At 44.1% G+C, this 12,196-nt stretch overlaps 1 protein-coding gene across 1 annotated transcript in view; it reads left to right on the forward strand.

Moving 5' to 3' along the window:
• Positions 1-12,196, forward strand: part of KCNT2 (potassium sodium-activated channel subfamily T member 2) — a 2,640,974-nt gene that overhangs the window by 2,116,151 nt on the left and 512,627 nt on the right. The window contains exon 11 of the mRNA XM_069641505.1: positions 2,506-2,670. Coding sequence (XP_069497606.1) covers positions 2,506-2,670 — 165 coding nt within the window. The remainder of the gene's footprint in view (positions 1-2,505; positions 2,671-12,196) is intronic.

Raw genomic sequence — 12,196 nt, forward strand, 5'->3', positions numbered from 1 at the left:
GAGTAATATTTACCGGGATCGCTGGGGCCGTAATGCCCTGGTAAAACCCCATTGCCGAGCGCCGGATAAAACATTACTCCGGCAGCAGCTGTGCCATTTTTATCGGTAAAGCTACCGCCCAATGTATTTGTACTGCCTATTTCTCTTATGCCTTTATTACCAGTTTCTACATCAAGGAAACTTTTTCCGATATGTCTCCGTTAGGCATTGCAATGGGATTGCAGATTTCTAGTTGGAGCATCCATGGCATACTGACCCATAGGGCCGCCGTTTCACACAGTTATGGATATTTAGATGAAAATCTAGATTGTGTCCAGATGTTGCTGCTAAAATTTAAAATTAAAGGTGCAACTACGGTCAAATGTGCCAGAGTCTGCGGGTGGGAGAAGAGCCTTTGTTACTAAAGACATGTGGCAGTTGGTTGCTTGGAAATTATTTCTAGAGTTCCAATAGCACGTATTAAATGTTACTTTTAAAAACGTAATATCAAGAACTTTTGTGTACAGTAAATTATTTTTATTTTTTTAAATGTAGAGGCACAGAAATGTCCGCTATCATGTCTATAAATGGCACGACTGTCCATGGGGAAAACATGTCTTGTGCCATGTCAGTTTCAAAGTGGCATAAGTGTGAAGGAGATCACAGATGCCCCTTTATCAAAAGATGTAACCCCAGTGCCCAGTTACAAGCAGAAGATGTGGGTCTGTACTGAGGCGGCCTCGTCATACCATCCATAGTCAATGTGAGCAACATCCATCTGATGGACCTCGAGCAGGGATCAGCACCATTGTTGATCTTTGACATCCTCGAGAGATGTCTAATTACCTGAGCATGTCTGGATAGGGTGATATTCATCTGAACTTGTGTTTGGAATCATTGCAGCTAATGATGGGCTTTCATCCATGAAAGTACCCAAACACAGCGTGTGTGATTGTTCTCTGTTTCCACAGTGCGAGGTCTTGGTGAAGGACAGAGCGGGGATGTATTCTTGTGTGGGTGGTCATGCAATGTAATCCAGAACAATTTCAATGTGGTCTATTGATCTGTAACATATTTCTCTCATTAAAGGCCTAATTCACTGAGCGTTTTCCAATGGGATTGTGCCATTATAAAATGCTTCTGTGAAGTATGCCCTAAGAGTGCATGTAATAGCCACTGGCGTAAATATTTTCATTGGATTTTCCATACTTTTAGCACAACTCTTATGGATGATTAAAATCCAGACATTCCATTCACACAATATCAACAAAACAAAAAAACAAGTATGTTTTTGAAACTGAAAAGGTGCTTTACCTGATGGTTTTCTTGGGTTTTCTCATCAAAGGTGTTGGGCTACAACTCCTATGGTCCCTCACTATTGATTATGCTGGCTAGGTTTGATGGGAGTTGCATTCCAAAACACCTGGAGAGCCAGATGTTCCAGACTCATGGTTTGAATAGCATCCATGGACATTGGAACACAGGCTCATACATGGATGCTGCCACAACAAGACATTACTGAGGAGGTAATGAATTAATGGATAAGGAGAGGCACGTTGAACAATACAAAGCAAATGATACAACAGCTTTAAACCCACAGTGGCCTACAAACATCAAGAAGATGTTCAGTCCTGCTGATCCTGACTGAGCAATTATTAGGGGGCTTCACGTACAAGGGCCTGGTTCAGGAGGGCTCTCATTTTCATTATTCCACTGGGGCAGAAGTCATGAGGATTGAAGTGAGCAGAAAAAGGACCAGAATTTGCAGATGGTACACCGGTGATTAGTTACTGTTGAGCAATGTGAGGTGTGTGGGGCACATGGTATGCATGAATTACAGAGGGAGATAGTTTGAGTTAGTATTGGGGCTGCTCCAACAATGAGGGTAAGCACAATCAAGGTGCAAAGGAAGGTGTTCAAGAAGGATTCAACTACCTTGTTAAATCCCATGAATCATGAAGGGGAAAGGTAGTTTGGGAGAGGAAGGAACTGTGATGTGCACCCACCTCACGTGTATAAATTACAGAGGGCATGTGTGGGAGAATGTGTGTCATGTCAAGGGGGAGGCAAGTTTTTGATGAGGCCAGAGAAGTGGATTGTTCTGGTCAAGCATATAAAACTTGATAATAGGGCAGAGCTTAAATAATACAATGTCAAGCCAGATGCAGTTGAAGGAAAGGAACTGTGCATGGCCCATCCCGGGATGTAAATAATTGGAAGTGAGGGGGCAGTATTCAAATATTGTACCATATTACAAAATGCATATGTCTATATGTGTAATGCCTTACATTCGGAAATGCTTACATACAAACAATAATCGTTTGGTCTATAAACCACACCATACACATTATTGTGTTGGTTCAATAAATCAAAAGCCTTTTCCCCAAATAACTGTTTTGAAATAAATGCACTTCTCAAAGAAAGGCATGCAAAGAACTTTCCTTGCAAAATAACTATCGCTCGTAGACTTGTCTGCGCAATGTTCTGTGGGTTTGGTGATGTACTGCTCACACCTTGCTCTTACAGTTTGAACAGCTGGCCTACCTCTGGATGGAGAGGCAGAAATCTGGCGGGAACTACAGTCGCCACCGAGCTCAGACTGAGAAGCATGTCGTGCTGTGCGTCAGCTCCCTGAAAATCGACCTGCTGATGGATTTCCTGAACGAGTTCTATGCTCATCCGCGATTGCAGGTATGCCACCCTCTTCTGTGATAGAAACGCAGTTCAGTTCACTGCAAATTAAAGTGTTGCTGCTTGCTATGTATTGTATAGAATATTTTAAAAACACAGTGGGCCTCATTCCGAGTCCAGCGCTAACCCTGCCGGTGCTACCGGACGGTCACCGCCAGACTCAGAAATTAATTTCCGGCACCTGACTTCCCGGTGTCACCGTGCTATTCCAAGTCCGGCAGTCGGGCAGTTAGGCGACGGCAATTTCGTTAATCCTCATTCCCATAGAGTCCTATGGGACTCTATGGGAATGGGGACACAGGAGCAGCAGCACCATTAACAACTGTGCCGGTGCTCCTGTGACAAGTCTGCTTACCGTGGCCGCTGTGCCCGGCAGGGTCAAACCTGTCGGGCACAGCAGCTCCGGCAGGCAGACTTGTAGTTTGCCGGTCTGGAAACAATGGTGCTGGTAGGCTTACCGGCACCGTTGTTTCCAGACCGGCAAACTTATAATGCGGCTCAATGTGTGTGTGGAAAGTTATCACATAACTGTGAAATTCTATCAGGTTCACTAATCAGCAGAACCACCAACACACCGTTTCCATATTGTGTCAACTAAACCTCTGGTGGCTTCCCAATCATTCGCTCCATCAGTGGGATTCTAGCGGCTTCTCCAATCCATTCTCAACCCATAAGGACTTGCTTAATTTCGTTCTTGCTTGGCCACAAGTGATACTCCTTTAATTCAATGAAACCTGTATTTTCTAAAAACAAAACCTATGAGGTCTTCGAAAAAGGCACATGGGTCAATTCTGAGCGCTGCTCCAGTAACTACTGAAATTCTCACAAAAAATATCTTTGTCAATGATTGTTGGCCCAATCAAGACAACCCATATTCACCCAAAGGTGCACCTATTGAACTGGTCAATGTGTGTCAAAGTAGACAAGTTGAAAAATGCCCTTAGACAAACAAACATTGAATTGAGGAAAGCTGAAATAGACAGTGGTTAAGAAGTATTCGCCACGCACCAACTGACCGAAAGTTCTGCTTCTACGAACGCAACATCACAATATGATAACTAAACCCCCAGCCTAAAAGTATTATTCTAATTGAGCAAATCTGGCCCTGTCGCATGGGATAGCCCGGGAGCATCAAGTCCTGCACCAGATGTAGACTCATGTTCATGTCTCTGTGCCTTGGGTTGACTGAGCTGTGGAACGTGGATGCAAGGCTTTTGAGAGTAACATCTTCTATCCATTGAGTGATGGACTTAACTGCTACAGATTGTGGCTGTCAAACTTACTGTTCATTGACGTGCATAGCTTTTGGAGAACTGAAGCACACCACACTCCTATACAGATGCAATAGCTGGTGTATGATAGGCACACAATAAGTCCCGGACATCTTTCAACACAGGGGTTTTTTCACGCTCCACTGCACTGTCAAGAGGAAAGTCATGAACAATGTTTTGGTTGCCATTGCCTGTTTTGTCTGAGCCATGCCTTCCCTGAACTCTCAAAGAGCTTTCATTATTCTGTCATGCCCAATGTCTCCCCAGACAGTGTGACTTATCTCTCAAACTCACACTCTCCCCTGTTTAATGCTCATCAGCCCTCCACCTCACCCGGTATATCATCTCAAGCCCCTCGCATTTTCCATCCTCTCATGGGTTCCCCATTGCTCATACTGGCTTGCACTCCCACGACAATGCTCTCTGCATGTGCAGCTCCTTTACATCACTGACCCCCAAATCCCTATTGATGGGTGGTGGTGGTAATGTGTCAACAATGTTGGAAGCATCACTGAGGCAAACATCTCCGCCAGTTGATCCAGACGATGATGACACACAGTGGCCCCTAATTACCCAGAATCTATAGGAACAACACAGTTAGTACCCCGTACATAAGGCCCGTGTTACTGTCGATACATTATACGGACATTCTAATACAATTGGTTAAGTCACACGTTCACTCTGGAAGCTGTTAATCGTATCTTCATTGTCGTACACCACTTCGGAGGTAAGTGGCACTGTACTGCCAATATGCTGTGTGGACAGAGAAGGAAGAGCTGTACACACCATAGATAACCATACATGTAATGCTTACTTTCTAAAACAAACATTGTGGGGAGACATTGGCAGTGATACAGATCTCAGTGATTGTGTAACCTCAGTGCATGGTATTTTTCAGAGGCAGCAAGTAAGATGATGATAGAGGGGGTATTTTCACTGCTCAGGATACGTTGTGCCATGCCAGAGCATGTCTATGCTTGCATAGTCATTACTAAATGGCAGCACACAGTGGATTGTGCAACAGCATTACATAATGGCATTTACGTTTCAAAGGAGTTTGGTATTGGTATTTGTATTTATTTGAATAACAGGGGTGTCAATTTCGATCAGAAATGACTTACAATAAGAAATGTACAGATGGTGGAAGCATTCCCAATAATGGTGCCTGTACACTAGCATAAAGAATAAAAATCCGATTCTGCCATTTTGCTCAAGAATCGGGTTTTCATTTTATTTTCTGACTTCCCATCTTGGGGTGGTGGGCTGTTTTCCAACTCTGATTTTTCTCTTTTTATCCTTACTCCTTGCCACTGCCTTCCATCCAAAGGGAATTCACTTAGCTGATGTTTGGGGGTGAGTGTTGCAGGGGGAGTGCTTAACCTTTGTACAATTGCATGCTTCAAAACAATTTTTCCTGTCTGCCATTAAAGATTCATGTGAACTGTGTAGGATTTATGAACCAATTGTTCTGTAGGAAACATTGCATTGTGTGCCACAACATTGGTCGCTGGTGTCAAATTATTTGATGTTGCTTTTGTTCATCTATATAAATAAAAATGTAAATGTTCGTTTGTTCAAAATCTTAAATCTCTGAAAGTTCTTCACAGATTGCTTTGAAATTTTGACACAACGTTGCATTCGAATACGCGCATGTTTATATATACCTACCATACATAGATGTCACAGCTGTGACAGGTAAAAACATGCTTTTTCCGAAAAACAGCACCATCTGTTGCACGTAAAAGCAACACACGCTATAGTAAATATTTCACCATTCCATTTCAATGTTTCCAATTTAGAATGGCTCAAATACGTGCCAAGGAAGCAGCAGAGTGACGTGCAGACAGACTTCAGGATGCACGGTTGCGAGCACGGCGATCCCGTTCTGCAGCTTCACATCTGCTTCGTTCTCAACAGAATTAACGTGACAGGCTGAGAGTGGCTAAAAGACAGCAACGAGAAACAGCAGATCAGCATCAAACACGACTCTGTGCTCAGCAATCATGTGATTAAAATTGCCTTGCATTCCGGTACAACCCAGATGATGATTATAGTTTGAGCCGGAATGTTCTCACTGGCACTATGACTGAAGTGTGTCCTTATTGCAAGGCTCTGAAATTTAATGGAGAAACGAAAGGAATGTCTTGCACCGCAGGTAAAATTAAACTGCCTCAACTTGGAGAACCGCCAGAGGCATTAAAAACTTTGCTTGCCACATATACCGCCAAATCAAAGCATTTCCTATCTAACATCAAGAAATACAACTCATGCTTCCAAATGATGTTGTACGGCACAGGAATTGTAACAGCTCAATTCATGCCAACTTGCGTTTGCAATCACCATCAACAAAGCTCAAGCCCAACCTTTACAATTGTGCGGTTTAGATCTAGACACGGATTGCTTCTCACATGGACAATTATATGTTGTGTGTTCTACAGTCGGCAAACCATACAATCTCTATATCTGCACAGACAATGGAACAACAAAAAATGTTGTATACCCACAAGCATTGTGAAATTAAACATATTAGAAACGTGCGCTTTCTCTTTTCTTTCTTTTCAGTTTAACCAGACTGAGCCACAGCAACGCGTGGCCGGGGACAGCTAGTTAAATAATAAATTAATAAATATCTTATTGATACACACCGGCCTGGTTGCTAGTCTATTGTGACACGGGGTGTTTGTAAAGGTGGGTGCAAGACTGGTTGGAGTCCTACTCAAAACAAATCTGTGTTTTATTAATGATAAAAAGCTTTTTTATTGTGTGCCATATTCATTGTCAGGGGCAGGAGTCCCTGACTGGAGTGTGCTGGGTTCTAAAATCGTGACAAAGTGGGGGCTCGTGCCGTGATTGAGATAAGTGTTTTCACCCGTGCCAGTCCAACACAGCAGACCAATCCATTGAAGGTAGTGTTACTCTTAGTGGCTAGAAAACTGTGTTACACTGTAAAGGCGCCATCCCAAAACGTATACCCTAGGTATCAAGCCTGTGTCTCAAAATAAAATAGTGTAACCCTAAACTAGGCAAGAACAGGGTAGAGATTTTGTCCTTGCATAGATAACCAAAGGTAGAACACTCTTCATAATGAGCACGGTGGACATAGCTAGGCAGCACCTAGTGTCCAAATGACTAATTAGAGGGGAATTGGCAGAACAAAATCATGAAACCTGGCTATCTAGTATGATGCAACAGGGAGCCACTTTAGGCATGGATGTGTGGCAGGACAAGTTGCATCAAGCCCTGACTGAGTTTTATATGACTCAGAATATCACAGATGAGCAGGTTAAGATGGTCCAACTCACTGCATACATGTACTTCCACATAATAGTTATGGAAGAAAAATACCAAGAAAGTGCAACCTCTGTGCAAAACCAGTCTGCCCTTTTAAATAAAACCCTGAGTGAGTTAAGTCAGGCAGAGGAGAAAATGTGAGAAAGCCACAACTATGAGTTAGAACTAGGAAATACCATTTAGCAGCTAAAGAATGAGATGGCAGCTCAGCAAAAAACTAACTCAGAACAGGAGGCCCAATTATCTGCATTAAAAGAGGAGTGCCAAGAAGGGGTTGTCTCTCTGAAAGAGATTCAACTATAATTGAACCAACAAGTGGTATACAACAGAATCTGCTTAGGTGACATGATTGCATTACAAAATCAGATCAAGCAATTGGAAGAGGAAAATAGTAAGTTAATCATGAAATAGGCCCATTCCCAAACAGATTTTGACCAGGAATGCCAAAAGTTAAGCGCTATAAAACAACAGAGGGATAACCTTAGTGAACAGAATTGCGCACTGTATCAGGAAAAAGATGCCCTGTGCCAGGAAGTGTGTAAATTAAAAACAGACCTGGAGAGAAGTGAGTCATGTTTTCAGGAACCGACTAACATAAAATTAGAGAATGAAAATGAATGGGGCACATAAGCCAAATAGAACATGATCTAGATCAGAAAATACAGAAAAAAAATACTCAAAGCATTTTGCTGCAGCAGAAATGGTCTGAGTACTCCCAGAAAATACAAGAGGCCCAGAAAGAAAATGAGGCCCTCAGTGATGAGAACACGGGACTCCAGAGCCAAGTAGTAGCCCAAGGGAAGGTCATAGAGGCCAGTCAAGCCCTGATAGCAGAGCACAAGGCTCAGGCCTTTGCATACTATCAAGAAATAGGGGCTGAGAAACAGAAATTTGAGATCTTAGAAAAAGAGTGTGCTAGGGTAAATAAGGACTTGAGGAACCCTGAACAGCTAGAGAGTGACAGGGCAACCCCTGATCACAGTGTGATGCCTTCTGTACCAAGTGCCTCAAGTCAACTTACCCTCCTGTATGCACAAGGCACTGCTAACTCCATTTCCACAGGTTCACAAGAACCAGAAACCATGAGGCAGCCCAGCATGATTGAGTCGGCAGACCAGCGTCCATCAGTGATTGATGGACGTACATCCCTGTTCAGGTTCAAATTATGGCCAATGTATCTGACCAGGAAGACTCCTATGAAGACAAATCAGGCAGTTAGACTGGCAGAAACATCTGCTACAAAGGAACCACTTGGTCCACTTTACGGATAAAAAAGGAGTATGATCTTAGGTTCCAAAAGAGTATTCTGAAAACTTCCACCCAATCAGGGAGGTAGGAGGAGTTCTCCACCAACCCCGGAAGAAGGGAGAAGGGAGAAGTCAGGTGACTACTCCGATGTGCTAAAGAGGGAGTCCAAGGGAAGTGACCCAGAGAGCCCACAATGCACTTGGGGTGAAGAGACTAGGCCCTGTCATTCTAGGAGAGACTCCCAATCTCACAGAATCAGGGAGCACCTAGAAAATAGGGATGGGACCTCAAATAGCAGCAGCTCTGAGTCTGAGGGCGAATGGACTCAGGTGCAGCGGAAAAAGAAGGCTGCCCAACAAAAAAGAACTTTGGCAAAAGAGCCAATTAGACAGATAAAAGCCATTAGAAATGTCATGACTTTGTATCATAAAAATGCAAAGTACTCAGTCTGGGAGAACCTGGAGCTATATGACCAGATGATGCCATCTTTTGGCATTAAAAATGATCCGAATTCTATGGAGTTTGCCAAATGGACATTCTCCCCAGAATACTCTGCTTCTTTGCTGGGCTGGAGGATCAAAACTATTCAAGGTGGTCCACCTACAAGGTGGCCTTCTTGAAGCACTTCTCCAAGCACAGAAACCCCCAGGAGGCTCGCAAGGCGGCCTACAACCTGCAGTGTGGAGAGAATCAGACCCAGAGATAATTTGTTCAGGAATTGAAGCGGGCATTTGTACAAAGCACTAGGCAGTTGCGCACGAATAGTAGGGAGTTCATCACAACCTGTTTCCATGCCCTTCCCAAATATATTATGATGCAGTTGGTTAGGGACTTCCACTATGAAAGGACCCTGGACTGGGTAATAGAGCAAGCTACCTGGATCTGTGAGGTTCAAAAGCCGGTAGAAAATAAGAATCCTCCCAAAAACCCCAAACAAACAAACCCCCCCCGCTGCTGCCAAGGTGGCGGAGGTGAAGGTTACCACCATTTCGGATCTAGAAATGTGGGGCCTAAAAATATACCCAACATTAAGCAGTCAAACTAGAGGCAGAGGAAACCCTCTGATCAGTCTCATGAAGGTGGTAGCCAGGCAGGGTACCCCACAAATGTGTAACTTGACTCTGCCACCTACATCAGCCACAGGTACAAAGGGAATAGACTAATCTTGGGGTATGTATGGACTACCCCGGTTCAGGGGGGTGGATCCAACCAGATAAGTACGGCCCCAGGAAATCGTCCTCCCAACTTCCCTCCAAACTTCCCTCAGGAGAGCGGTAATCTTCCACCCTCTAGTTTAAGTTTCTTCCCCAGATACCCTCAAAACCCCAATGATCAGAACAACCTTCCTTTCTCTCCATGCTTTCAGGTGTCTAGACCCCAAAATCACAGAGAAGGAAGGTCAAGATTGGAGGGTTATCAGGGACACCTTCCATATCAAGGCTACTTGGGAGAAGAGACAGTTAACCTTCCCTGGAGCAGCAAAGAGTTGGCTCTAGACCCTCCTATCTGCCTGACAGGGTGTCACAACTGGAGCTCCAGGTTAGAACTTGACCCAAGATCTGAGTCACATGTTGAGGGCTCGGCAGAACCCTTATATGAACATGGCAGCTTGAATCCAGGGTCTGGCACCCCGGAACAATTACAGTGAGAGAACACCGGCAACTAGCAGGTTCCAGAGGAGGAGGCTTGGGAGGAAGGGGGATGCAAAGCCCTAGAGGAAGCTTCCTTCCTCACCTGTGAAAAGCCCCTAGAAACCTCTGAACCTGAACTCAAATCTCCTAACCCCGAAAAGCTGCAACCTAGGGAACAGAGGGTAAGTAGCAGAAACAAAAAGAGAAAGAAGACCTATTTTGTGGAGGTGGACCGTGTCCTTCAGTTTGAAGGGGAAGAAGCCTTGGAGGTTTCTGGGAAGAAAGTCTTCTCTTTCAAGCAGGGGGAATTCCTCCCAAAGAAAAATGGGTCCCAAAAGACCATAAATCAGACTGGGTAGGTATGGGGACTGACCTAGAACCACCTATCACTGAACCCCAGAAATGTCACCCTGAGAACTTAGAAATAACTGAGGGATCCTCCCCACAAACTGGTTCAAGTGACTGTCTCCGGGAAAAGGTGGACAGCACAGAAGAAAATGAAAAAGGGGATTCCAAAACCCCACCAATCTCTGGATGCCAAATTGTATTTACAGATTCCTGAACTTTGACACAGAAAACTGCCCAGGATTCCCCAGTATCGGAGTCTAAAATTAAAAATAATTAACTGTCCAGCTAGCCCAAAATGCCCATTTCCTTTGCCCCTTGGTGGAGAAAGAATGTAGGTTTTATGCCCCCGTCCAGGTGCAAGGGCAGTGTGCAGTTTCAGTGCTGGTGGACACCGGATCCCAAGCCACTCTCGTGTCCAAAAACACATTTGAACAACTTAATTCAGGAAGGAGGGAGGGTTATCAAATTCCCCTCACACCTCTTCCTGGACAACTCCAGAACTTCGATGGGAATGACATTCCCATAGAGGGGACTGCAGATCTGGAGATCAGAATTGGGTGACAGAAGGTGAAACACCCAGTTATGGTCATCACTCCAGAGGGGACCCCCTATCATTTAGGGAATGACCTCCTTCGGAGGTTGTCTCCACTAATAGACTGTGAACAAGGTCGTCTGGACAAAGGCTAACCGGCCAATAAAATTAAAACAGAGCACCAACTATGTATGTCTAAATGGCACATGTCACATGGTAGCGGTCTCCCAAAATTGAGTTCCATTTCTGGAACAATCAAGTACCCAACATTACTGTATTTGCAGTAGGACAACAAACTGGTGATGGGAATTCTTCTACATTCCTGAAAATAAACCTTCCTTCCAGTTCCAAGTGGCATTTCACACTGGAAGGAAATACCCTGACATTTTATACCGATCCACAATTTGAAAACCCAAGTTCCATGAAAAAAAGTGATGAAAAGCCAGCCCAAAGCTTGGCTGATATTCAGAGAAAGGGTAAACAGCTCTTCCTCCCCATTCAGGTAAATGAGGGGAGGGAGACTCTTCTTGCCAGAGTATGCCTGAGTAATGGAAAAAGCTTCATCAGCAAAGCGTTATTCAGGAAACTCCAAAAAGATCAGACCATTCCCACATTTAAATTGATAAGTGGGCCTGGAAACTCCCAATTCCAAACATCTCCTGCATAGCAGGTGCATACTTAAAATGTCCATTGGTGATAAAAGCCATAGAGCTTAATTGTTGGGTCGTGCAAGATGTCCCCTTTGCATTCTAATTAGGCAGTGACATCCTCAGTCAGTTCGCAATTAATTTGGTCTTCATTAATTATAAAGTCTGGTCCCGACTGGGGGGCAACCCCATGGGCTTTGACAATCCTGAAACGGCATTTCGGTCAGCTCAATTGCTACCGTATGAAGTTTAAATTCAAATTGGAGAGGAGGTCACCATCCCAGGATGGACCTGGCTATTCCTAATTTCCCTAAAAATTACGAGAGGACAGAAATTCCATAACCCGGACACTTATGTATATTTAAATCACCATCTCTAACAGCAGGGGTTGGGTTTGAACCCAATACCATTACTTAACTTAGAACACAACACCATTTCAATATTGGTGGATAACAGTGACCCTAGGAGTATCACTCTGGGTGCAGACACCTTTATTGGAATGGCGGTTGATGACCAGCATTTCTCCATGAACATGGAATTAAATCATAGGACCGATCC

Source organism: Ambystoma mexicanum, chromosome 1q, assembly GCF_040938575.1.
Source record: "Ambystoma mexicanum isolate Mex_15411 chromosome 1q, UKY_AmexF1_1, whole genome shotgun sequence".
In the NCBI taxonomy this organism is placed as follows: Eukaryota; Metazoa; Chordata; class Amphibia; order Caudata; family Ambystomatidae; genus Ambystoma; species Ambystoma mexicanum.